This window comes from Rana temporaria, chromosome 13 (assembly GCF_905171775.1).
Source record: "Rana temporaria chromosome 13, aRanTem1.1, whole genome shotgun sequence".
Lineage (NCBI taxonomy): Eukaryota > Metazoa > Chordata > Amphibia > Anura > Ranidae > Rana > Rana temporaria.
Genome location: NC_053501.1, coordinates 96,303,065 through 96,327,358, shown reverse-complemented (window position 1 = coordinate 96,327,358; position 24,294 = coordinate 96,303,065). Strand labels below are relative to the sequence as shown.

General features: G+C 45.6%; 1 protein-coding gene across 2 annotated transcripts in view; it reads right to left on the bottom strand.

Moving 5' to 3' along the window:
- LOC120921040 (SLAM family member 5-like) overlaps window positions 1-24,294 on the bottom strand; it is a 109,591-nt gene that overhangs the window by 19,517 nt on the left and 65,780 nt on the right. The window contains exons 2-5 of one of the 2 annotated variants that reach the window (XM_040333644.1): window positions 20,300-20,608; window positions 15,794-16,108; window positions 11,885-11,983; window positions 5,432-5,505 (exon numbers count right to left, since the gene is read on the bottom strand). In XM_040333644.1, the coding sequence (XP_040189578.1) occupies window positions 5,432-5,505; window positions 11,885-11,983; window positions 15,794-16,108; window positions 20,300-20,608 (797 nt within the window). The remainder of the gene's footprint in view (window positions 1-5,431; window positions 5,506-11,884; window positions 11,984-15,793; window positions 16,109-20,299; window positions 20,609-24,294) is intronic. The other variant, XM_040333646.1, reaches the window with a different exon arrangement.

The following is a 24,294-nucleotide window of genomic DNA, read 5'->3' as shown; positions in this document are numbered from 1 at the left end:
CCTTTTCCTTCAATTTCCCTTCTAAATTTTTTTTTCTTTGTTTGAATTTCTCACTTCCTGTTTCTCCTCAGTAAGCTTTCCACCATCATCCGAGCAGTGGAAAGTCATTCAGAACAGCTTACTGAACACCTTACTGAGGAGGAACAGGAAGTGAGAAATTCAGACAAAGAAAACAAAGAAAAAAAACATTTAGAAGGGAAATGGAAGGAAAAGGTAAGTGAACCAACAATGCACTATCTTAAAGCGGGAGTTCACCCAATTATATATTTTTTTCCCTTTTCCCCTTAGATGGATGCTAGATGGATGCTCGTTTTGTCTAGGGGAATCGGCTAGTTGTTTTAAAATATGATCCGTACTTACCGTTTTCGAGATGCATCCTCTCCGCCGCTTCCGGGTATGGGTCTTCGGGAGCGGGCGTTCCTTCTTGATTGACAGTCTTCCGAGAGGCTTCCGACGGTCGCATCCATCGCGTCACGAGTAGCCGAAAGAAGCCGAACGTCGGTGCGGCTCTATACTGCGCCTGCGCACCGACGTTCGGCTTCTTTCGGAAAATCGCGACGCGGTGGATGCGACCGTCGGAAGCCTCTCGGAAGACTGTCAATCAAAATAGGAACGCCCAGTCCCGCAGCCCATACCTGGAAGCGGCGGAGAGGATGCGTCTCGTAAACGGTAAGTACGGCTCATATTTTAAAACAACTAGCCGATTCCCCTAGACAAAACGAGCATCCATCTAAGGGGAAAAAGTGTCATGTGCTGGTGAACCTCCGCTTTAAAGGAACCTATTTAGAAAATAAAAAACAAACCTTTACAACCCCTTTAAGTTAAATCTGTGTGCAGTCCATCTGTCATACTGGGGGACCAGTGCAACACAAGGTAACAATTTGTTTACATATTTACTGTGGTGTGACAAAATATTGTGTTCCCCACCAGTTGTGCCAAGGGAGGGTTCGAGCCAGTTTCAGGGGTTGATGGCCAGAGCATAGACCCAAATCAAACCCTTCGGGGGTAGGGTGACCACATTTCCAAACTGCCATTCAGGGACACCCCCCCCCCCCCTCAAAAAAAAGATGATTTTTTACATTTCTTTTGTCGGTTTTTGGGGCAGGGGCGTATGAAATCAGCGGACCTGTGTGCAAATGGAGTGTATGGTGGGGGGTAATATGTACAGGAGAGGAGTGCGGAGTGTATGGCCGGGGGTAGGAGAGGAGGAAAAGGATGGACAGGGGTACCGTGGGATGGACAGAGGGACCGTGGGATGGACAGGGGGCCCGTGGGATGGACAGGGGGACCGTGGGATGGACAGGGGGACCGTGGGATGGACAGGGGGACCGTGGGATGGACAGAGGGACAGTGAGATGGACAGAGGGGCAGGGGGATGGACAGAGGGATGGACAGAGGGACCGTGGGATGGACAGGGGGACCGTGGGATGGACAGAGGGACCGTGGGATGGACAGAGGGACCGTGGGATGGACAGAGGGACGGGGGGATGGACAGAGGGACAGTGTGATGGACAGAGGGACCGTGGGATGGACAGGGGGACAATGGGATGGACAGAGGGACAGTGGGATGGACAGAGGGACTGCACACTTACACATACGGACTTGTCTCTGACTGTCTCCCCCGACCTCTCGGTTCTCACTTATTCCTAGTAGGCTGCTCCCTGCTGGATGCTTCTTCCTACTCGCTGTCCTGGGACGAGTGTCCCCTCCGCACCTCATGTCTGCCATGTCAGCGAGAAGAGAATCCACGGGGCTGCGCTGGAAACTACATTTCCCAGCTTGCAGAGCGGCACACGGAGCCCTCCATAGAGATGACTGGGGGAGGCAGCTTGTGTAGCTTGTCTGAGCGGAGCGGACATGCTCCCCGCCGGAGTATAGTGGACCTGCCCAAGCTGAGCTGACCTGGCCCCCGGCCCGAGGCAAGCAGATCCGCCCTCCGTCCAAGCCGTTTATTAGTGTAGCTGTGTGTCCTTCTTTCATTCCGGGACACTGTATTGTCCCGGAATGAAGGTGCCCGGGACACGGGACACAAACATGAATTAAGGGACAATCCTGGGCAATCCGGGACATGTGGTCATCCTATTCGGGGGTAGTGCTACAATTGCATGACTTTTGACTAGAATGGATGTAGTCCCGGACAATTCACGTGTACTCGACTAGGGTTGGTATCTGATTCCATTTAAAGGGAATCTGTACTGAGGAAATACAAGATGATGCTGATCCAGTGTCTTCAATACATTCTGAGTTACTGGCCCAGAATAAGCATGCAATTTAGGAGTTCTGAATTATTTGCATGCTTGTTCTAGATCAGGGGTGGGGAACCTTTTTTCTGCCAAGGGCCATTTGGATTTTTGTATAATCATTCGGGGACCGTACAAAATGATAAACTTAAAAATTAGCCTGTTATATTACACAGCACCCTGCACTGTGCAGGACATTAATATATGAGTTACCATGACCATTGACCAGTGCAGGACATTCACCTCCCCCCCCCCCCTCCATGCTGCATATTAAAAAAAATCACAGAAAGTCATCACTGCTAATCTTCAGACTGCATGCATGCAGTCTGAAGATTATTAACTGTGAATGTGATGACTGTCTGTGATTTTTTTAATATGCAGCATGGGGGGAGGAGGTAAATGTCCTGCACTGGTCAAGAGAGGCCCGGAGCAAAAACCAGCATGCATAGGCGCAGGGCCGGCCATGACGGGGTTAAAGAAAAGCCCTGCCATGGTCGGGGGGAGGGGTTTGCAGTGAAGGAGAGCGGTGGGAGGGGAGGTTATAAATCACCCCTCCCACGCTTCCCGGGTTAACACGCACGAGGGGCGAAGTTTCCCACCCACCCTCCCTTTGCTGGTTAGTTTTGAGGGGGCAATTGGTTTATGGGGGTAGTAACGGGATGTGATATGGTGTTTGTGGTCTGGGGTGCTTTCCTGTTTTTCTTTTTCTGTCTCTCCACACAGGTGCGAAATTATGATGTCGTGGCGGCGGCGGGTGTTTTGGACTTTGCAGGAGAAGAAATTACCCTAAAGTGGATGCCATTACCCAGAGGTGGTATGGGTTCTGAAGGGGCTGGTAGTCCAGTCTACCAAGGTGTAGCTGGGAAGGGGTTAATGAGGGCACTGCGGTCAGGTAAGGTCGTCTCTGAGTCAGGTTTTCGGCTTGAGGCCTAAGACCAGAGTTAGGTATCGCAGTGCTCATAAAGGTTTAGCATGGTTACAAATGGTTTAATGTGCCTGCAAAGTCCAGCACCAGTAGTGTTAATATTGTATTTCAGGTTTACTTATGTTTATGTGTGGAAATGTTATTTAATGTTATTTAATATTTAAAAAAGGTTATTTAAAAATAAATGGAGGCTGCTACGGCCAGTTTTTTACTCCAAAGATTACAGTAGTGGTTTCAGTTATTTATTAAGGTAAAAGTTGAGTAAAATGTGGGTCTTAACAGATAAGGGTTTATGTATTTATACCATAGTCATGGTAACTCATGTATTAATGTCCTGCACAGTGCAGGACATTAATACATGAGTTACTATGACCAGTGCAACTGTGTAGGGCATTTACCCCCTCCCCCCGCCGCCATGCTGTATATTAAAAAAATCACAGACAGTCATCACAGTTAATAATCTTCAGACTGCATACAGAATGATGCAGTCTGAAGATTAGGGGTGCAACGGATCACAGTTGATCCGTGATCCGAACGGGTCACCCCCTTCGGATCGGAACACACTGTGATCCGCGGATTGCCACGGCTCCGGAGCTAGGCCGAAGCTGCGGCCTTTCCTAATGTTACGGCGGCGGCTCCGGAGCTAGGCCGAAGCCGCAGCCTCTCCTAATGTTATGGCCGCGGCTTCGGCCTACCTCCGGAGCCGCGACCATAACGCTAGGAAAGGCCGCGGCTTCGGCCTAGCTCCGGAGCCGCGGCCATCTTGGTACACCCGGCGGCGGCCCTCCTCTGTTTACACCCACAGAGGAGGAGCCCGCACTCGTTGGACACACCGCTCGGGGAGTGTCTGTCAAGAGAAGGGGGGTCACTTCACTGTCCTGAGAGTAGGGGGGTCACTTCACTGTCCTGAGAGAAGGGGGGTCACTTCACTGTCCTGAGAGAAGGGGGGGTCACTTCACTGTCCTGAGAGAAGGGGGGGTCACTTCACTGTCCTGAGAGAAGGGGGGGTCACTTCACTGTCCTGAGAGAAGGGGGGGTCACTTCACTGTCCTGAGAGAAGGGGGGGTCACTTCACTGTCCTGAGAGAAGGGGGGGTCACTTCACTGTCCTGAGAGAAGGGGGGGTCACTTCACTGTCCTGAGAGAAGGGGGGGTCACTTCACTTTCCTGAGAGAAAGGGGGGGTCGCTGTCCTGAGAGAAGGGGGGGGTCGCTGTCCTGAGAGAAGGGGGGGTCGCTGTCCTGAGAGAAGGGGGGGGGTCACTGTACTGAGGAGGGGGGGTCACTGTACTGAGAGGAGGGGGGGGTCACTGTACTGAGAGGAGGGGGGGGGGTCTGCACCGAGGGGGTACTATAGTTGGTGGGGGGGGGGGACACGTGGATATTACAGTGGGGGAGATTTTTTTTTTTTTTGCCGATCCGAAAAATGATCCGATCCGTGACTCCTGATCCGAGGAACGATACGAACCGTGAGTTTTTTGATCCGTTGCACCCCTACTGAAGATTATTAACTTTGATGACTGTCTGTGATTTTTTTAATATGCAGCATAGCGGCGGGGGCGGGGGGAGGGGGGTAAATGTCCTGTACAGTGCACAGGACATTAATTTATAAGTTACCATGGCCAGTGCAGGACATTTACCCCCCCCCCCCCCCCCGCCATGCTGCATATTAAAAAGATCACAGTCATCATATTCACATTTAATAATTTTCAAATTGCATCATTCCGTGTGTCATGATGCCATCAGCTTAATTTAGTTTAGTGCTTACTTGCTTCTGTAGAAATTTTAATGACGATAGATGTTTCTGCCTGGTTGGTTCCTCGTCGGCGGCACTGGCTCCTCCTCTCTACGCTCCTCCCATCAGTGCCATCCCAGCCAGCCATGAATGATAATCCCTGCCCGCCGTGAGTGACGTCACGCCGCCGGGCAGGGCTGTAAACTAAGGGGAGCAGCTCATCAGCTGCAGTGCAATGATCATATTGGCTGGAGGCTGGCGCCGGCTAACAGGGGCGGGCCGCAGGAGCGGAGTAAATGTATTGCTAAACACACTGACAATGAATGAATGATCATGGCAGTGACAATTGGCGGCACCGGTGGCCCTGGCCCACTGATGTGCGGGAGGTGGCGTGTCATTGTTGAACTTGTCACCACTGTTTTACAATGCCAGGGGGGGCCGGATGGAATGATTTCGCGGGCTGCAGGTTCCCCACCCCTGTTCTAGATCCATTACTCAGCTTTTGAATAGAAGGTCTGGCGTTGTAAACTAACCTGCTTAGACTCATCTTGTTGTGTCCGTCGAACTTCTGCATAAGTAATGTCTTCTGAATTAGTTATATTAAGATCTACAAAAAATAAAAGAAATAAATCACTCATTATAAAGTCAGGGTAAGAATGTAATTTTTTTTAGGATTTGTAGAGCAAGCTTTATTTAGTTTTGATGTTAAACATAGGTTGTCTACAGTCACTAAAGTGGACCTATACTCAAAGCATTTTCTGACACATGTGCCTAGGCACTGCTGTAGCTTCATAATTCCAATTTTGCAAAGTGAGATTATTTAGGAGGAACTGAACTCTGAATGTTGAGCCCAAAGAAAGGCATACAGAAGGCAAAGGGTCAGTCACCAGCATTGGCTGTGGCCTCCTTGCAGCTTTTCTTTTCTCCATTACTGACTTACTGTCTTATTCTGCGCTGTGTCTCTGTGTAGATTTGACTGCTCTGATAGAAGCAGGCTTTTCTTTTCATGTCAGAGCCTCAAGCAAGAAGAACACTTGGCAAAATAGTAGGAAATTCACCTAATTTCACTCTCTTGATCTCCTGAGACTAACATTCAGAGGCAGAGGCAGCTCTAGACTTTGTGAGGCCTTAGGCAAAACTTAGACATGAGGCCCCACTCACGCCCATAATGGGAAAAATAATATAAGCGATAAAAAATAACTGTATGAATGCATATATTAACAGCCTTAAATCCTATGAACTATGAATTTACAGTTTCTATAAATTTCTTTAACCAATTATTCTTTAATCAAATGCTGACATTGTGCCCATGAAATGCAGCCACTGTGCCCATCAAACGCAGTCACTGTGCCCATCAAACGCAGCCACCTTGCTCCATGAAATGCAGCCACCGTGCCCATTAAAAGCAGCCACCGTGCCCATCAAATGCAGCCACCGTGCCCCATCAAATGCTGCATCACCAAATGCTGCATCACCGTGCCCATCAAATGCAGCCACTGTGCCCATCAAATGCTGCACCGTGCCCATCAAATGCAACCACTGTGCCCATCAAATGCAACCACTGTGCCCATCAAATGCTGCATCACCATGCCCATCAAATGCAGCCACTGTGCCCATCAAATGCTGCATCACCGTGCCCATCAAATGCTGCCACTGTGCCCCATCAAATGCAGCTTCACTGTGTCCATCAAATGCAGTCTCACTGTGCCCATCAAATGCAGCCACTGTGCCCATCAAATGCTGCCTCACTGTGCCCCATAAAATTCTGCCTCACTGAGCCCATCAAATGCTGCATCACTGAGCCCAACAAATGCAGCCAACGTGTCCATGAAATGCAGCCACCGTGCCCATCAAATGCTACAACCGTGCCCCATGAAATGCAGCCACCGTGTCCATGAAATGCAGCCACCAAGAAGCAACACGTGACGTTCTCTCTGAGTGCCCTGCAGTGCAATCTGGGAATTGTAGTCTCTGCAGAGCACAGGCACCAGATGGCCAAGTTGAAGTTTGTGTGCCTATGCTGTGGGAGAACTACAACTTCCGCCATGCGCTGGGGCTGCCGTCGCCGACTTTAGGGGAAAGCTAGGAGGACGGCGCCGCGGCGGTGGAGATTGCTATTGGATGCAGGCAGCTTGCACTAAGCCATGCCCATGATCGATCGTATAGTGTTGTACCCCTCGTCCACCGCCTTGGACCGGACCGCGGTGGTGGCTCAACTCTGTTAGCTCAGTCTGCGGCTGTGTGCAGTGCGCCCGCCGCTTGCGAGTCCCACACACACTAAGCTGAAAGGCAAATTAGGCAATCGTGCGAGGCCCTTTCTGTGGGCGAGGCCTTAGGCGATTGCCTAATTTGCCTAATTAAAGAGCCACCTCTGTTCAGAGGCAGCAGTACTGTAGATTTCTCCCATACAGTTAAGAGGCTGTATTTTAGGTGCTCAATACCAATATTTTTCTACAGCTTTTTTCCTCTACCTGTTTAACATTGGTGCTGCCATACTGGGGCAATAAATTCTACCAGTAAACCAATAAGCTTTTTTTTTGGGGGGGGGGGGGGGCGGGGCGCAAACAAACTGAAAAAAAAAACATGAACATCAAATGCAGCCACTGTGCCCATCATACGCAGCCTCTGTGCCCATCAAATGCAGCCACTGTGTCCATCAAACGCAACCACTGTGCCCATCAAACGCAACCACTGTGCCCATCAAACGCAACCACTGTGCCCATCAATTGCTAACAATGTTCCCATCAATTTCTGCCAGTGTGCCCATCAATTGCCGCTACTGTGCCCCATCAGATGCTGCCAGTGTGCCCATCAATTTCCACTACTGTGCCCCATCAGATGCTGCCAGTGTGCCCCACCAAATGCCGCCAGTGTGCCCATCAGATGCCGCCAGTGTGCCAAACTTGATGCCGCCAGTGTGCCCCATCAGATGCTGCCCAGAACTTACCTGTCTTGACAGTGGCGGTCTCCTGCACGTCTCCTGCACGTCTTCCATGTCTTCTTCCGTCCTCTCTCAGGCATATAATCACAGTGCCTGACGTTTCAGCCAATCAGGTGACCGGTAACAGACCCGGCAACCTGATTGGCTGAGAGGCAGATTCAGTGTTAGCAAAGTGAATTCCTTCGCTTTACTAACACATAGCTGAGTGAACAGCGAATGCCCAGCATGGCGCCTGCTGTTCACATTTTTGGGCTCCTATTAGAGCCTATGGCTCTAATCAGGTGGACACCTGAGTGGGGGGTGTCAGCGGCGACCATAGACAGATTCATGCATTGCATGAATCTATCTATGGTGATAGAGCGGTGCAGGAGAGAGGGGGTGTCGCTCCGGCGCCGTTTATGGACGCACCGCCACTGAATGAGCTTCCGGTTATTATTTCCGTCTTTTTGGAACTAGGGGACATTCCAGGAGTGCCTAGACACTCACCCAACCCAAACTCTGTTGGAGAGCCAGTAAGTATAGTATAGAATAGTAACTGGAGAACTAATTGCTGTGCATTTACTAAAAATTCAGCATTGCAACAACCATAATGGCAGCTGCCAAGAGGAAGCGTCAACACTATTTGCAGATATAGCATCCTCGTCTGGTTAGGTTGTTAGGTAAATTCAGTTTTTGGCTCCATTTTAGTGAATGGGGCAGTGATTGATTGCACAAGCCTGTTAAGGGTCCTACGATTACTCCTACCTGCCTCTGAAAGAAGTTTCAAGAGCACAGGACTGGGGGATTCAAATGATCACTTGAATATTTATCATGCCCCAGCCAATCCCTTGATGGAGGCACCCAGAAGGTGGCTGATGAGGTTATAAATGTGTAGGAAGCCAGAGCAGATTCTTCTGTTCCCTAAAGGGAGGGTTCCAGTCTCCTGGGTGTGTGTGTGTGTGTGTGTGTGAGGGGGGGTGCTTTGCTGCCCATGGTAGATAGCCAGAGAGACAAGAAGCTGCAATTTAAGCCACAGCAGCTGCTGGGCTGAGGGCCTAGAGAAGATTTTTGAAACATCACATTTGCTGGAGGGTACTGCACTGAAGTCCTGGGTCTGGAGAAGTTGCTTGTCATCTTCCTCACCGAGGTTCTACCTGTGGAAGATTGGTTGGGGCAGACAGCTTCTGGGACATTGTGAGTAAAGACCTTGCTGGGAACTATTAGTTGTGCAAGTGCTAGTAGGGAACCAAGTACCAACCTTATTGACTGCTGCGGTAGGGTCCCAGATATACTGGCTATTCCCTGCTACCTACAGAAAAGCTTATTTTTTTGAATATTAAAGAGAAGCTTGTCCTTCTGTTGTTATTGATCATTTTCGTATATCCTGAGACCCTAGCCCTCTTGTTAAAGTTCATCAGCAATAAATCGTAAAAAGATGTCCCTTTGACTAAGCCTTAATTGTCGGTGTGTGTGGGACTGTGCTTGTATGACTGGCAAGGAGGACCTGGGAATATTCTCAGCAGCCCCTTTGTGAGGGAGCACTACACAAGAATATAATAATTCATTATCGGTACTATTATTTAAAGCAGTATTTACTAAATTACTTTATTATTGATTGATGAGCAATCTAAAACTTCATGAAGGGGATGATAAACCGAAGAGTCCCTTGCAACATGGCAATCTGTGGCTTTAGGCCATGTCTCGCTCAACTATCCAACACTCTGGAAGGGCATAGTAGGTACAGTATTGTTAAGGAGCAATAGAAAGGGGGAAACTAAAGCGCTAGCCAATAACCCAAAGTGAAGAGTGGAAAATAGTGTACTTAAAGTGAAATAATGAATAAATTAATGCTGCTCAAATCTAAAATTGCAATAACAACAAATGAATGATATGAATAAAGGTGATTGATGAGCGCAAAAACAATAGTGTAAAGAAAATTCAATACCAGTGAAACGTCCAATTAGGAATAGCTCTAATGGAGAGTGAACTCCAAAAATGATGCAAAAATTAATAACACTTAAGTGACATAAGTGACAAGTAGGCACAATGGATATGAATAATCCAGTGTGTAAGTATGATACTAAAAATTAAAGCAAATTGTGATATAAGTTCATATGTGACAATTCCTAAAAAGCAGGAGTGGTTGGAAATTCCAAACGGTGACTGGATGTCCGTGCAGAGTGATGACAACAATCCACAAAAGCAGCTGAGCTCACAGTGCGCTTACCTCACCCACATGCAATAACAGCATGGTATCTCCACAGATGGAATGTCTCCCGAGAAACGAATCCTCCTCACCTTTCCTGTAGTGACAGTAGCTGGAAGCCTGTATGTTATGGAAATAGCGTCCTTCTGGCTATGTCTGCTGATGCGGTCTTCACAAAGATGGAGGCTCCGTGTGCAAAAACCACATTCAGATGACCCAAAATAAACGGAAAAGAACTCCAATAGTGAAGTAATTCCAGATGGATTTAATAACGTCCACAAAGTGAAATAAAACAAAGCAGGGTTCAGTTAAACAAAGCCTGAACCAAACGAAACAGCGAGTAAAACGGCTGTGTGATCGGGTAGATTCGAGCCGTTTTACTCGCTGTTTCGTTTGGTTCAGGCTTTGTTTAACTGAACCCTGCTTTGTTTTATTTCACTTTGTGGACGTTATTAAATCCATCTGGAATTACTTCACTATTGGAGTTCTTTTCCGTTTATTTTGGGTCATCTGAATGTGGTTTTTGCACACGGAGCCTCCATCTTTGTGAAGACCGCATCAGCAGACATAGCCAGAAGGACGCTATTTCCATAACATACAGGCTTCCAGCTACTGTCACTACAGGAAAGGTGAGGAGGATTCGTTTCTCGGGAGACATTCCATCTGTGGAGATACCATGCTGTTATTGCATGTGGGTGAGGTAAGCGCACTGTGAGCTCAGCTGCTTTTGTGGATTGTTGTCATCACTCTGCACGGACATCCAGTCACCGTTTGGAATTTCCAACCACTCCTGCTTTTTAGGAATTGTCACATATGAACTTATATCACAATTTGCTTTAATTTTTAGTATCATACTTACACACTGGATTATTCATATCCATTGTGCCTACTTGTCACTTATGTCACTTAAGTGTTATTAATTTTTGCATCATTTTTGGAGTTCACTCTCCATTAGAGCTATTCCTAATTGGACGTTTCACTGTTATTGAATTTTCTTTACACTATTGTTTTTGCGCTCATCAATCACCTTTATTGTTAAGGAGCAGCATACCTTGACAGCACCACGTTTGAGAAGCATTCCTTGACGTCACCACGTATCATCCTGTTGGCAAGATCCACGGCTGTAATACCACAGTGATTTTCACTGTTTTCTTGAATGTAAGTGCTACATATTTTTTAATAAATATACGTCTGAAGTACTACATCATGAAGCCTCTTGCTTCCATTTTCCTATGTACCCAAGACAACCCGGAGACAAATGATCCACATCCACGAGAGATCCCTCATTTTAACAGCCCTGTCACAATGGAGAGGAGCAGTGTTTGAAGGAGTCTGGGGAGAGTATTATCCGTGTTGGCTGACACTTGTATGAGCGTAATTGATCTCTATAATTTGAGATCCAACTGTTCTGGTAAGCGGCACTGATTTTGTATGAAAGAGAAGCACAGAGTGAACACTTTTTTTTACCATTTTTAGGAGCACTTGTTAGACTTTCATTTGGTCATTTAATTTATTTTTTATGTTTCATTAAAAAAAATTTAATGCACACTTATTGTTTCTGAATCTTGAATTGCGCGCTTATATTTTTCTTACACACATTATTAGCTAAAGCATTCAAGCTATCATAAGCAGCAGCACCTTCACTATATATATATATATATATAATTTTTTGGGGATAAGTGCAAATATATATCTTTTACAGTAATGTTAATGAAGGTCTGCAACAAAGGGGCTTGACTTAAATAATGCAGCAGTCTTCATTTTGAAATGCCAAAGCTCAAAATGTATCAAAACAACTGGAACAACTTTACTGATGACATTATCATTTGATCAAAGTTTCAGGAGAACAAATAAATATACCTTTGCTTTGTTTCTTCTTCATTTTAACGAGGTACCATACTGCTCCCAGAACTACCAGAACTACCAGAAAGAGTGCATAATGACTTCTGCCATGTATAGCTGTAATAAATACAAAAAATAAACAAAATGTTTAATATAAGAAGGCTGCTAAACTGCTAAGAAAATCGATCTGGCTTTTTATTAGGTAGGGGGTCTAATTTGCTCATTTGTAAGTTGCTTGAATCCTTTACAGCTAGGGGTCGACCAATATACTTTTTCAGGGCCGATACGATACTGATTTTTCGGCTGTCTTTAAGGCCGAAATTGGGTGCCGATATTCTGTAGATTAAAAGTTTATTTTTACAATGTCCTTGTGACAGTAATAGGCAGTGACAGATACGCTTTATGGAGGGATCGGGGGTTTATAAGACTCCAAATCCCTCCTCAGCGCTTAAAAGTATTCAAAAATGCCAAGATCTGTGTTTTTCAATACTTTTTATTTTTTGTTCAGGTCTCTGGCCAGCCGATGGACGTTCCGGCTGGTCGGCCGGGCCTCCCGGTGGGACGGGAGACCCGGGCCTCCCGGTGGAAGACGGCAGGGGTTGGGGAAGGTGTCCCCTCCCGCTACTTGTGATAAAGGCCAAGCGACTACTTAGCCACATTGGTTGTTATTACTAGAAAGCCGACGGTCCGCTCTAATGAATGGTACTGGGGATATGACTGCAGCTGCATGCATCATCCCGGTACAACCACTTGAAGCAATAACGGTAAGTTTGTTATCGATACCGATTCTTCAAAGAAATTATATATCTGCCGTCGATAATCGGCCGCACCGATAATCGGTCGACCCCTATATACAGCTATGGTCCAAAAAAAAAAATACTTAATCACAAATTACTCCCATTTGTCCTTGTGTCACCAAAAGAGAGAAAAAAAAATGTATAAAAATTATAAATTGAGCATTCAGGTGAGAAAAGGGTCAGGAAGGTCTTCCAATGAGAGACAACTCTCCGATATTGGAATTCTGTAAACTGTGGAGATATTCCCCCTTATTTCCGATTATATCTCCTGTGCAGAATACAAATTAAAATCTCAACACAAAGGCAGCAAAAAACTACATGAGAGCAGTTTTAACCCTTACCTATCTAAAGAAGAGTTTTGACATTGCATTCACTTTTTTATAACTCATAAACAAATTATTTTCTACAGTCTGGAAACTAAAGCAGCTTTGGTGCCGGTTCACACCACCGCGCTCTGCGAGATGGCATGCGACTCGCACCTCAATGCAATACAAATCACATGCGATGTCTGTGCGATGCCATTTCAGCCAGCCAGATAGTATGGCTGATATCGCATTGCATTTGAGCTAAACTCTCACAGGACGCTTTTCTTTGGTTCACACCCATGCGATCCGATTGTCTGAACTGTCAGTTCGCAGTGCTGAAATGGGGGTGTCATTAACAAAGTATTGACACTCCCGGAAGTTTGCATTTGTCAGTGTGAACTGCTGTGCGAGCCAGGTGCGATGTGGGAACTTGCAGTGGATTCATAGGGTTCCCACACTGAATAAGTGTGAACCTTAAAGTGGTTGTAAACTTTAAGGTTCACACGAAGCCTCGTACACACGATCAGTCCATCCGATGAGAACGGTCTGAAGGACAGCTGTTATAGGTTAACCGATGAAGCCGACTGATGGTCCATCACGCCTACACACCATAGGTTAAATAACTGATCGCGTCAGAACGCAGTGACGTAAAACACAACGACATGCTGAAAAAAATGAAGTTCAATACTTCCAAGCATGCGTCGACTTGATTCTGGGCATGCATGGATTTTTAACCGATGGTCGTGCCTACTAACAATCGGTTTTGACCTATGGTTAAATAACCTATGGGGCCCACACACGATCGGTTTTGACCGATGAAAACGGTCCATCAGACCGTTGTCCTCTGGTTAACCTATCGTGTGTACGAGGCATAAGGCTTACCTGTAGGTGCAAGAAATATCTCCTAAACCTACACAGTTAAGGAGATATTTCCAAGAAAGATGGCACTGATGTCTACGGCTCATGCGCCATAGAAAACGGCGCGCAGATGCATTGAGCGTGCCGCTACTAACGGCATCATGCCGGGAGTGACATCATCGCTGCTCCGGCCAGTCACAGTGCCGGAGCAGCTATACCCGGAAGTCTCTCCAGATATCATGGCGGCGACGAATGAGGGGTCCAAGGATCGCTGCGGGGGCTTCGTTCTCAGGTAAGTAATTCATAATGAGCTAGTATGCTATGCATACTAGCTCATTATGCCTTTGTCTTGCATTTTTTTTTTTAAGATAACTTCCTCTTTAACCCTTTCCCTACCGAGTCATTGTAAAATGAAGTCGGCGGGAACCCTCCCTCCCTCCGGGTGGACGTCATATGACGTCCTTGCCTTCCCGGGCGGCTAGGAGGCGCGCGCCTCATTGCTCGGGACCCGGTGCGCGTGCCCGGTGGCCACAATGTCCGCCGAGCACCCAAGATTGCCCGCAAACACGGCAGGACCATGGATCTGTCTTGAAAATCCCCTCCCCCTACAGTTAGAACACACTTTAGGGAACATATTAACCCCTTCAGCGCCCCCTAGTTTTAACCCCTTCCCTGCCAGTCACATTTACACAGTAATCAGTGCAGTTTTATAGCACTAATCGCTGTATAAATGTGAATGGTCCCAAAAAAGTGTCCGATATGTCCGCCGCTATGTCACGGTCACAATAAAAATCGCAGATCGCCGCCATTACTAGTAAAAAAAAAAAAAAAGCCATAATTCTATTGCCTATTTTGTAGATGCTAGAACTTTTGTGCAAACCGATCAAATACGCTTATTGTGTTTTGTTTTTTTTACCAACCAACGGCCTAAAATGAGGAAAAAAATAATTATTTTTTTTAAAAAATTATGATTTTTATTAAATCAAAAAGTAAAAGATATTGTATTTTTTCACAATTGTCGCTCTTCTTGTTTATAGCGCAAAAAATAAAAACCGCATAGAGGTGATCAAATACCACCAATCGAAAGCTCTATTTGTGGGGAAAAAAGGGCGTCAATTTTGTTTGAGAGCCACGTCGCACGACTGCGCAATTTTCATTCAAAGTGCGACAGCGATGAAAACTAAAAATTGGTCTGGGCAGGAAGGGGGTGAAAATGCCCTGTATTGAAGTGGTTAACCGCTTAAGGACCGCCGCACGACGATATACGTAGACAGAATGGCACGGCTGGGCACAAGGGTGTACAGGTACGTCCCTTTTAAGATCCCAGCCGTGGGTCCTGAGCTCCGTGACCATGCCCGTGGGACCCGCGGACCCGATCGCCGCTGGTGTCCTGCAATCGGGTCACAGAGCTGAAGAACGGGTAGAGGTAAGTGTAACCAAACCTCTCCCTGTGCTTCCTAGTGAGACTGTCACTGATCGTCTGTTCTCTGTCATAGGGAACGACGATCAGTGACGTCACACGCCAAGCCCCCACGCAGTAAGAATAACACATTAGGTCACACTTAACCCCTTCAGCGCCCCTAGAGGTTAACTCCTTCACTGCCAGTTTAATTTTCACAGTAAACAGTGCATTTTTATAGCACTGATTGCTGTAAAAATCACAATGCGCCCAAAATAGCGTCAAAAGTGTCCGATGTGTGCCATATTGTCGCAGTCACGATAAAAAAAAAAAACGCTAATCGGTGCCATTACTAGTAAAAAATATAATAATAATAAAAATGCCATAAAACGACCCCCTATTTTGTAGACGCTATAACTTTTGCGCAAACCAATCAATAAATTACACAAATGCATTTTTAAAGAAAGCTGTACAAAAGGGTGTTATAAAGAACAGGAGGCAACCCTACACTGTATGTGTGGTTTTAAAATTTTGAATGACACTGCAATTATCCTGAATGGTTTTCTACCTGTTGTACCCGTTGGCATTATTTTATTTCTACCATAATTCCGGCAGATCTTCTGCACAGAGACGTTCTTCCGGTCAACAGGATTCTGTACAATACACATAATCTCCATATCCCAGGACTCCGGCTGCAGTGACAGTCGTATTGTGTCTCCAGTGTTATTATACAGCATTGTAGAAGAAGAGATTCCATGTTTGTAGTTCCAGATATAGGAAAGAGCTGATGTGTTTGTTGAGGTGGAACATCGAAGAGTCACATTACACCATTCACCATCTTTCTTCATCTCTGCATCTTCTATGGTTGGAACAGGAACATAGTCTATAGGGAAGAACACACTAATGTTAGATATATGTTGGTGTGTTTAAAAAATTATTCTAGAAATAGTTGTATATTTTGTGGTTGAATAAAAAAGATGTTTGTTAATTTAAAGTGGGTGTAAATCCAATTCATTAAATTTGAGCTGGGCACATACCTGTATATCTGCATTATTTTGTTATCTCTCTTTTTAAAGAGCCAAGTCTCTCCTGACCCGTTCCTCTGTTATCAGCCTGATAACTCCTGACAAATTCTCAAACACATCAGATAAAAGTCACCTAAATTTCTGTCAGGGGAGGTTGCTAAAATAGATTAGCAGGGAGCTGGTCCTGTTACAAAACACCTCTGAGAGTCTCTGCCTATGATGAGGGGGTGTGTGCCTTTTCTCCAATCAGCAATTTTATCCATCTTGGCTGTATGCCCAGACATCACACTCTGTGTTAACCAGAAAGAGAAAATCTCCTAACATGATCTGAACTTTCTAGACAGTATATAAAGGTGAAGACAGCAGATATACATGTAAAACCTATGTAGGGAGATGTGTTTCATCTCTGTGTATCATCTGAGGTGGTTTACTTCACTGGGTGTATGGAGGGTTTAAATCCACTTTAATCCTGCAGGAAAAAAAAAAAAAAAAAACGTAAAAAGGTCAACCCCCCTCCCCCATAAAAAATAAATAAATCATACCCTGTCCCTTATCTCACATGTTTTGCAGTACAAAACTCAACGAGCCTACCAGTCTCCGAGAATAGCCGAACATGTACAGCTGACACTCATGCGCTACATGGAGAATGCGCCAAGTTGCCGCACGCTCCCGATGCCAAGTTGCCGCACGCTCCCGATGCCAAGTTGCCACACGCTCCCAATGCCCAAGTTGCCGCACGCTCCCGACTCTGCTAGGGGCAGGACTGATTTAAACAATAAAGTACACGTCTTAGCAGGGCATGTTAATGGGTGGCTTTTTCAATGGCGATGTTGATGGGTGCATTTCTACATTTAACTCACAAAAGACACTCTATTTTAAACCCGCCCATCAAAATTGCAAAATCCACCCATCTGAGTTAATTGTGCAAAACCCGCCCATCGACACGCCCTGCTATAAGACATGTATTTTTTTATTAAAATCACCCACTCCCCTTGCAGAGTAGTGCTAGCATCAGGAGCGTGCGGACATCTGCCATAATCATTGTGCATGCGCCTTGTAGTGTTCGGCAATTTTAGGAGACTAGCCGCCGCGCCTGCGCACTACAAGGGGGTCCTTATCCGCCGCTTGGAACTTATTCGGCAGAACACCGGCAGGCACGGGAGCAGAGAGATGACATCATCTCCCGGCGCCCGCCCTGCATCCTTGCAGTTCCGCCCTCTCTGTGACTGTGTAGGCAGCCGTGGGCAGCAGAGATTACATCATCTCTCTACTGCCTGACTTTTGGACAGAGCACCTTAGCAGGAAAGTGACACAGGAGGTGGCAAAGTGCGGCAAGTGACAATCCGCATCTGGTGGCAGGCGATGTGGCAAGTGACAATCCGCAACGTGGCAGGTGACGTGGCAAGTGACAATCCGCATCTGGTGGCAGGTGACGTGGCAAGTGACAATCCGCAGTGTGTGGCAGGCGACGTGGCAAGTGACAATCCGCAGTGTGTGGCAGGTGGCATGGCAAGTGACGATACGCAACGTGTGCCAAGTGACATGGCAAGTGACGTGGCAAGTGACAATCCACATCTGGTGGCAGGTGACGTGGCAAGAGACAATCTGCATTTGGTGGCAGGTGAGGTGGCAAGTAGGGTTGCCACCTCATCCCTTTAAAACCGAACACATATTAATTACACAGGTTCTTTGGCTGATTAAGGTGCTAATTAAACTCAATTGGTGCCTTATCGACATTAAATTAGCCCCAGAACCTGTGTAATTACTATGTGTTCGGGTTTAAAGGGATGAGGTGGCAACCCTAGTGGCAAGTGACAGACTCAGTTCAACTCACCATAATGCAGAATCAGTGGGAGCCCCATTTAATTTTATATTACAATGTAATAATAGAAATAAATGTGCTTCAATCATCCTGAGACCATAATAACCATGGTGACGTGATGATTGAAGTGCCAACACCAGACATTTCCCCCGACAAATTACCCCCCAAAAAAACGTATTTTCTGGCAGTGCCCCTCCGGAGACTAGACTCTGGATCCGCCACTGGTGCAGGGTCATGCTGCTGTTTATCAAGCTAGTGGAGGAGGGGGGCCAGAGAAGCAGGTGAATAACTTGCCACTGTAGGCTTCTCATGCTATGGAATGTGTGAACACATACTTGTCTGCAGTCCCAGATGGGAGTGAACATGCAGAGGTGAATCCATGGTATCCGACAAGACGATGGAGCCACCGTAAAGAAGGAACTAGGGAAAGCGCTTCTTTTGTCCTTTTTTTCAAGATGAATGGCAATGCAACCACAGGCTTAAAGTGCAAGTTTTTTTATTATTTTTTTATCAGCACAAGGGACAGTACATACATTGAATGAGAAGTATCCTTTGTGCTGGTGACTGCTCTCCATTTAAATCTTCAGTCCTCTCTCCTCTTCCCACCCAATATCCCCACAGCAGTAATCTTCCAGTGCTTCTTATTCTAATACAAGCTACTTTCCTTTTCAAAGGCACTTTTTAAGAATTCCTACTATCCCCGCCCTTTGTACCTCCTCCATTCATAAAAGCTTCCCTACAGCTTTCAGCAGTGAAAAGTGCTCTATGAATGGTGGACGGGAAGATGAATAAAAGGTCCAGCTCTTTCTTTCATAGAGCGCTTTTCATTGCGGGAAGCTTTAGGGCAGCTTTTATGAATGGAGAAGGGCACAAGATAGGGTGGCATAGTCGGCACTGACAGGCACAGAAGCTCACATTAGGCCCCACAGCGCTGGATGATTACCACTGAGGAGATATGGGAAGTTAAACGAAGAGAGTAGCCACCAGCCCAAAGGACACTTCTCTTTCAATGCAAGTACCAGTTCTTGTGCTGATAAAAAAAAAAAATATATCTAAATGTAGGTTTTAATTCAAAAGCTACATAGAAAAGATGGTATGTGCTTTTAACATTTCCGGGTTTAGTAACACTTTGAATGGTGCAATATTGTCATTTTAGGTTCCTCGATGGGTTCTAGCCTCCAGATAGGATCCATTCATGAAGTTGTAAAGACACCCCAAAGCTGCTCGCCTATAGCCAGGCTCTGGAACTCAGGCCTACTATTGGTCTACTGTAGTGTGGATTTGTGGACATGTGATCTGATCTGCAAAAACATATTTTAATCAGAACTATAAAAGTGTACAGTACACCTGCTATTAGTCGCTGATATCTGACAAACTTGGCAGGGTGGTACACTAATAAAATCTGAGATTATTGTGCTCATGAATCTTATCGATGATACTAACCAATGATCACAGTCAGTAGACTTGCGGAAACTGTATAACCCTCGACTTATGAAAAAAAAAAAAAAAAAAACAGGTGGCTGAATTCTGCCCCTTTATAGTATCACAGATTTGAGACCAAGCAGGAGATTGATTGACACTGATCATGCTAAGATAGCCTATAGACTTTGGGAGGGCTTTTTTTCTCAGACAATAGGTGCAGGAACTCCCCCTTTCTGAGTCACCCCTTTTCTCCGCTCCCTACGCACCTCCCAGTACCGTCCCTTTTAGACAATATAGAACCAAGTATCATTTTGTGGTGCTAAGTAATTTGTATGGAATTTGGTAATGATATCAAGAAAAGCAGTAAAATAAATCCCCTGCAGCCAGCAGCAATAGATCCCCTAACAACAATGGACCACCCACAACAAAATCCCCCCCGCCGGCAACAATAGACTCCCGGCAGCATCAACAGATCTCCGCACAGCCAGCATTAATAGACTCTCTGGCTGCCAACAACAATAGACCCCTCCCCCAACAGTAGATCTCTTTCAGCAACAACTGGCCCCCCCAGCAACATAAACCCCCCCCCCCCCCAGCAACAATAGACTTCCTCAGCAACATTAGACCCCACTGCAAAAATAGATCCCCAGCAGTGAGCATCAATACCCTGCAGCACACCCCAGCATCCCTTGCCATTACATACAGTCAGTCCAGAAGGTGCCAGAACTGCGTTCCCCCGCGTTCCCGCTGAAAAAAACTTTGGTAAACCTGGGGTAAAGTTAATGGGAAGCATGCACAGACATACCATACACAGTGAGATTGTAAGTTTTCTGATCTTTACTTCTGTCAGTAAAAGTTATAGTTCCAGCATACAGTCCACTGTCCTCCAGTCTCAGCTCTCCAATCCTCAGTGATCTTCCATTATCCAGGATCTCCAGTCTTTCTTCAAATTTATCCTCAATTACAGTAAGCTGATTATTTATATAAGATGCCATTATGTAGGTTTGGAAGTTCCAGTAGACATGTTGTACAGAACGTGATGAATCCACAGAAGGTGACAGGAGGATGGATTGGTTTACAAGGCCATTCACTCTGATAGGGACAACATCTCCTCCTGTAAAGACAAAAAGGTTAGAGGTCTAAAGGTGCACAATTCTTCATCGCCCCCTCCCTTGGACAACAGGAGAGTCAGGATGCTCTCTACGTTGCAGATAGAAACAGGAGCTGTGTGTTAGTGGGTGTCCTGATTCTCCTGTAGTCCAAGGGAGGGGGCGAGCACGACACTCCACACCAGGGAGAAAGCCTCACATTACTGTGTGTAGTTACAGACAGAAGAACAGGAAGTGAGGATTTCTCAGAAGAAATAAGGACATTTAAAAGCAAAATGGAAGGATGAGGTAAGTGAAGGAGGACTGCACTAAGGTAAAGGAAGCCATTTAGGGAAAAAAATAAATTGTACCTTTACAACCTCTTTAAGACCATTCAACTTTTAAAATGTTCAGCTTTTTCAGCTATTGATGGGACTTCAACTTTTTTGTACTATTTATACTTTTTAAAACATTAAGCTTTTTAACACTTTTTTTTAAACACTTCCCTACCGGGGTCATTGTAAAATGACGCCGGCAGGAACCCTCTCTCGGTCATATGACGTCCTGTGTTCCCGGCGATCTAGGGCGCGCGCCCGCGGCAACGCTCGTGACCCGGCACGGGTGCCTGGCGGCCGCAATTGCCGCCGGGCACCCGCGATTGCCGGTAATCACGGCAGGAGTTTGGATCTGTGTGTGTTAACACACAGATCCACCTCCTGTCAGCGGTGAGGAGACTGATGTGTGTTCCCAGTACAGAGGAACACACATCGGTCTCCTCCCCTTGTGAGTCCCCTCCCCCCTACAGTTAGAACACACTATAGGGAACATTTTAACCCCTTTAGCGCCCCCTAGTGGTTAACCCCTTCCCTGCCAGTCACATTTACACAGTAATCAATGCATATTTATACCATTAATCGCTGTATAAATGTGAATGGTCCCAAAAACGTGTCAAAAGTGTCCGATGTGTTCGCCGCAATGTCACGGTCACAGTAAAAAATCTCAAATCGCCGCCAATACTAGTAAAAAAATTAATAAAAAAAAATGCCATAAACCTATTACCTATTTTGTAGACGCTATAACTTTTGCGCAAACCAATCAATATACGATTATTGCGATTTTTTTTTTACCAAAAATATGTAGAAGAATATGTATCGGCCTAAACTGAGGGAAAAAAAAAGTGATAATTATTAAATAAAAAGTAAAAAATATTGGGGTGGATTCAGTAAGCAATTGCGTCTGCGTAACCATAGTTACGCAGCGCAATTGCTTAGTTGCGCCGGCGTAACGACTTTTCTGTATTCAGAAAGCTCGTTACGCCGACTGTAGCCTAAGATATGACTGGCATAAGGCTCTTATGCCGTCGTATCGTAGGCTGCATTCTTACGATGGCCGCTAGGTGGTGTTCCCCATAGTGGTCAGCGTAGAGTATGCAAATTGCATACTCACGCCGATTCACAACCCTACGCGCGCCCTGCGTACGCATTTTACGTCGTTTGCATTCGTCGGGTTCCGCGTAAGGCTGCTCCTGCTATTAGCAGGGGCAGCCAATGCTAAGTCTACCTGTCGTTCCCGCGTCACGATGTTTGAAAATTGCGTTGTTTGCGTAAGTGAATCGTGAATGGCGCTGGACGCCATTTACGTTCACGTTAAAGCAAATGACGTCCTTGCGACGTCATTTGCCGCAATGCACGTCGGAAAAGATTCGCGACGGAGCATGCGCACTACGTTCGGCGCGGGAACGCGCCTAATTTAAATGATCCACGCCCCCTACGGGATCATTTAAATTACGCGCGCTTACGCCGGGCATTTTTACGGAGCGCCTCCGCAAATTATGGAGCTACTGCTTCCTGAATCAAGCGTAGTGCAAGTAATTTGCGGAGGCGTAGCGTAAAAACGTAACGCTGCGCCTCCGTAAGAAGTGCGCAGCAGTACCTGAATCCACCCCTTTGTGTTTTTTTTTAAAAAATTCGCTATTCTTTTGTTTATAGCGCAAAAAATAAAAACCGCAGAGATGATCAAATACCACCAAAAGAAAGCTCTATTTGTGGGGGGAAAAAAACAAAGATTTTGATTGGGTACAGTGTTGCATGACCACGCAATTGTCATTCAAAGTGCAACAGCGCTGAAAACTAAAAATTGGTCTGGGCAGGAAGGGGGTGAAAATGCCCTGTATGGAAGGGGTTAATAAAAGCATGCTTCAAATCCTTAAAATCTCTCTCCGCTTCCAAAAGTTTCAGCTCCTTCATACTTTCACCCACAGATGCCAAACAAACTTTAAAATGTTCACAAAATATTTAGCTATCCGGCTATATCTTTTCAGTTTGATATCTTTTACATTTTTTGTGAAAAAGCTGTTTAAGTTTAGTGATCATTTCAGGGAATTTGGCTGGTTGAGCTTCCAAATGACAAGAGTTCTACACTCTCTTCCATTGACTGTCCTGTATAAAATAATAATAATTAAAAAAAACATTTTTGAATTTCATCAGAGTTTAGATATAGAACATGTTCTATATCTTAAGTTTAGTGATCATTTCAGGAAATTTTATAGATTAAACAGAGTGTGTATCTTTGCAAACTTTTAAAGCCAACAATTCAGTTTAGTGTCAGCTTTTCCAAAAAACTTTAAATATTCCACATCTTTCATACTATTCTCACTTCAACTTTTTCTTACGGATTTAAAGCTATTCATCCAGTTAGCTTTAGCAATTCAGCATTCCCACACATTTTCTAGTTGCTGCTTGTGACCTTTTTTGGATTTCCCTTCATATCCTGTCCTAGAAATAAAAGCGCAAGTGGGACAAAATCTCCTCAATGTAAATTCTAGGTCACCCCAGAAGCACAGTTTGTAGGGGGGTAGGCAGGTTATGGTGACAGGTTGGTCATCACGTCCTCCATGTTTCCCACCTTGTTGGGCACCAAGCAAGTGTCACATGAGAGGCCTACACCAGGGTGGGTTTTTCTTTGCTACGCCATGCACTTAGTACAGGGTCGATGCCATACACATGGTGTACCTTGACTTGAGCCACATTCATGACCTAGACAGATGACTCAACATGAATGAACTCTAGTAAACTCTCTTGACGTATTACCACAGTTACTTGTGCATTTAGGAGAGACACGAAAAATCGATGGGTGGAAAAAACGGAGGCTTGTTACCCTAACAGATACAAAAGTGCCCCATACCCAAGTCAATTTTAATGAAAAAGCGAACATTAGACCACAGTCCATGGACTTTATAGGCACCAGTGCACCACGCCAAATTATCTTAAAACTATACAAACTTTTTCAATGCACACTTAAAAGTCCTTATTGTATATTTGTATGATAGGCTGCATACTTGTAACCTTGTTACATTTGGTAACCTCTTGCTTGTATTTCACGCTGTCATACGCCAATGTACTTAGTGACCCGAGCTGTGGACTATTTGTGCCGGTTACTTGCACTGCACCCCTTTAGCAACTTCAGACTAGGCAAAGGCAAAGTTTCAAAGGCTTTACTTAAAGTGATACTTAAGCTTCATTTCCATGGACATTGTAAAAAACAGGCTGTAAAGCTAGTACAGATGCCAGGAAAAAAGTGTCGTTTTTACCGCAATTTTTCCAGCGTTTTGCATTGAATTCAATGCACGTTTTGCCGCGCTAGTTTTCAGCCGCGTTTTTCTGTTTCTATTCAAAATCAATGGTTCCCTATGAGAGCCCATTGATTTGAATAG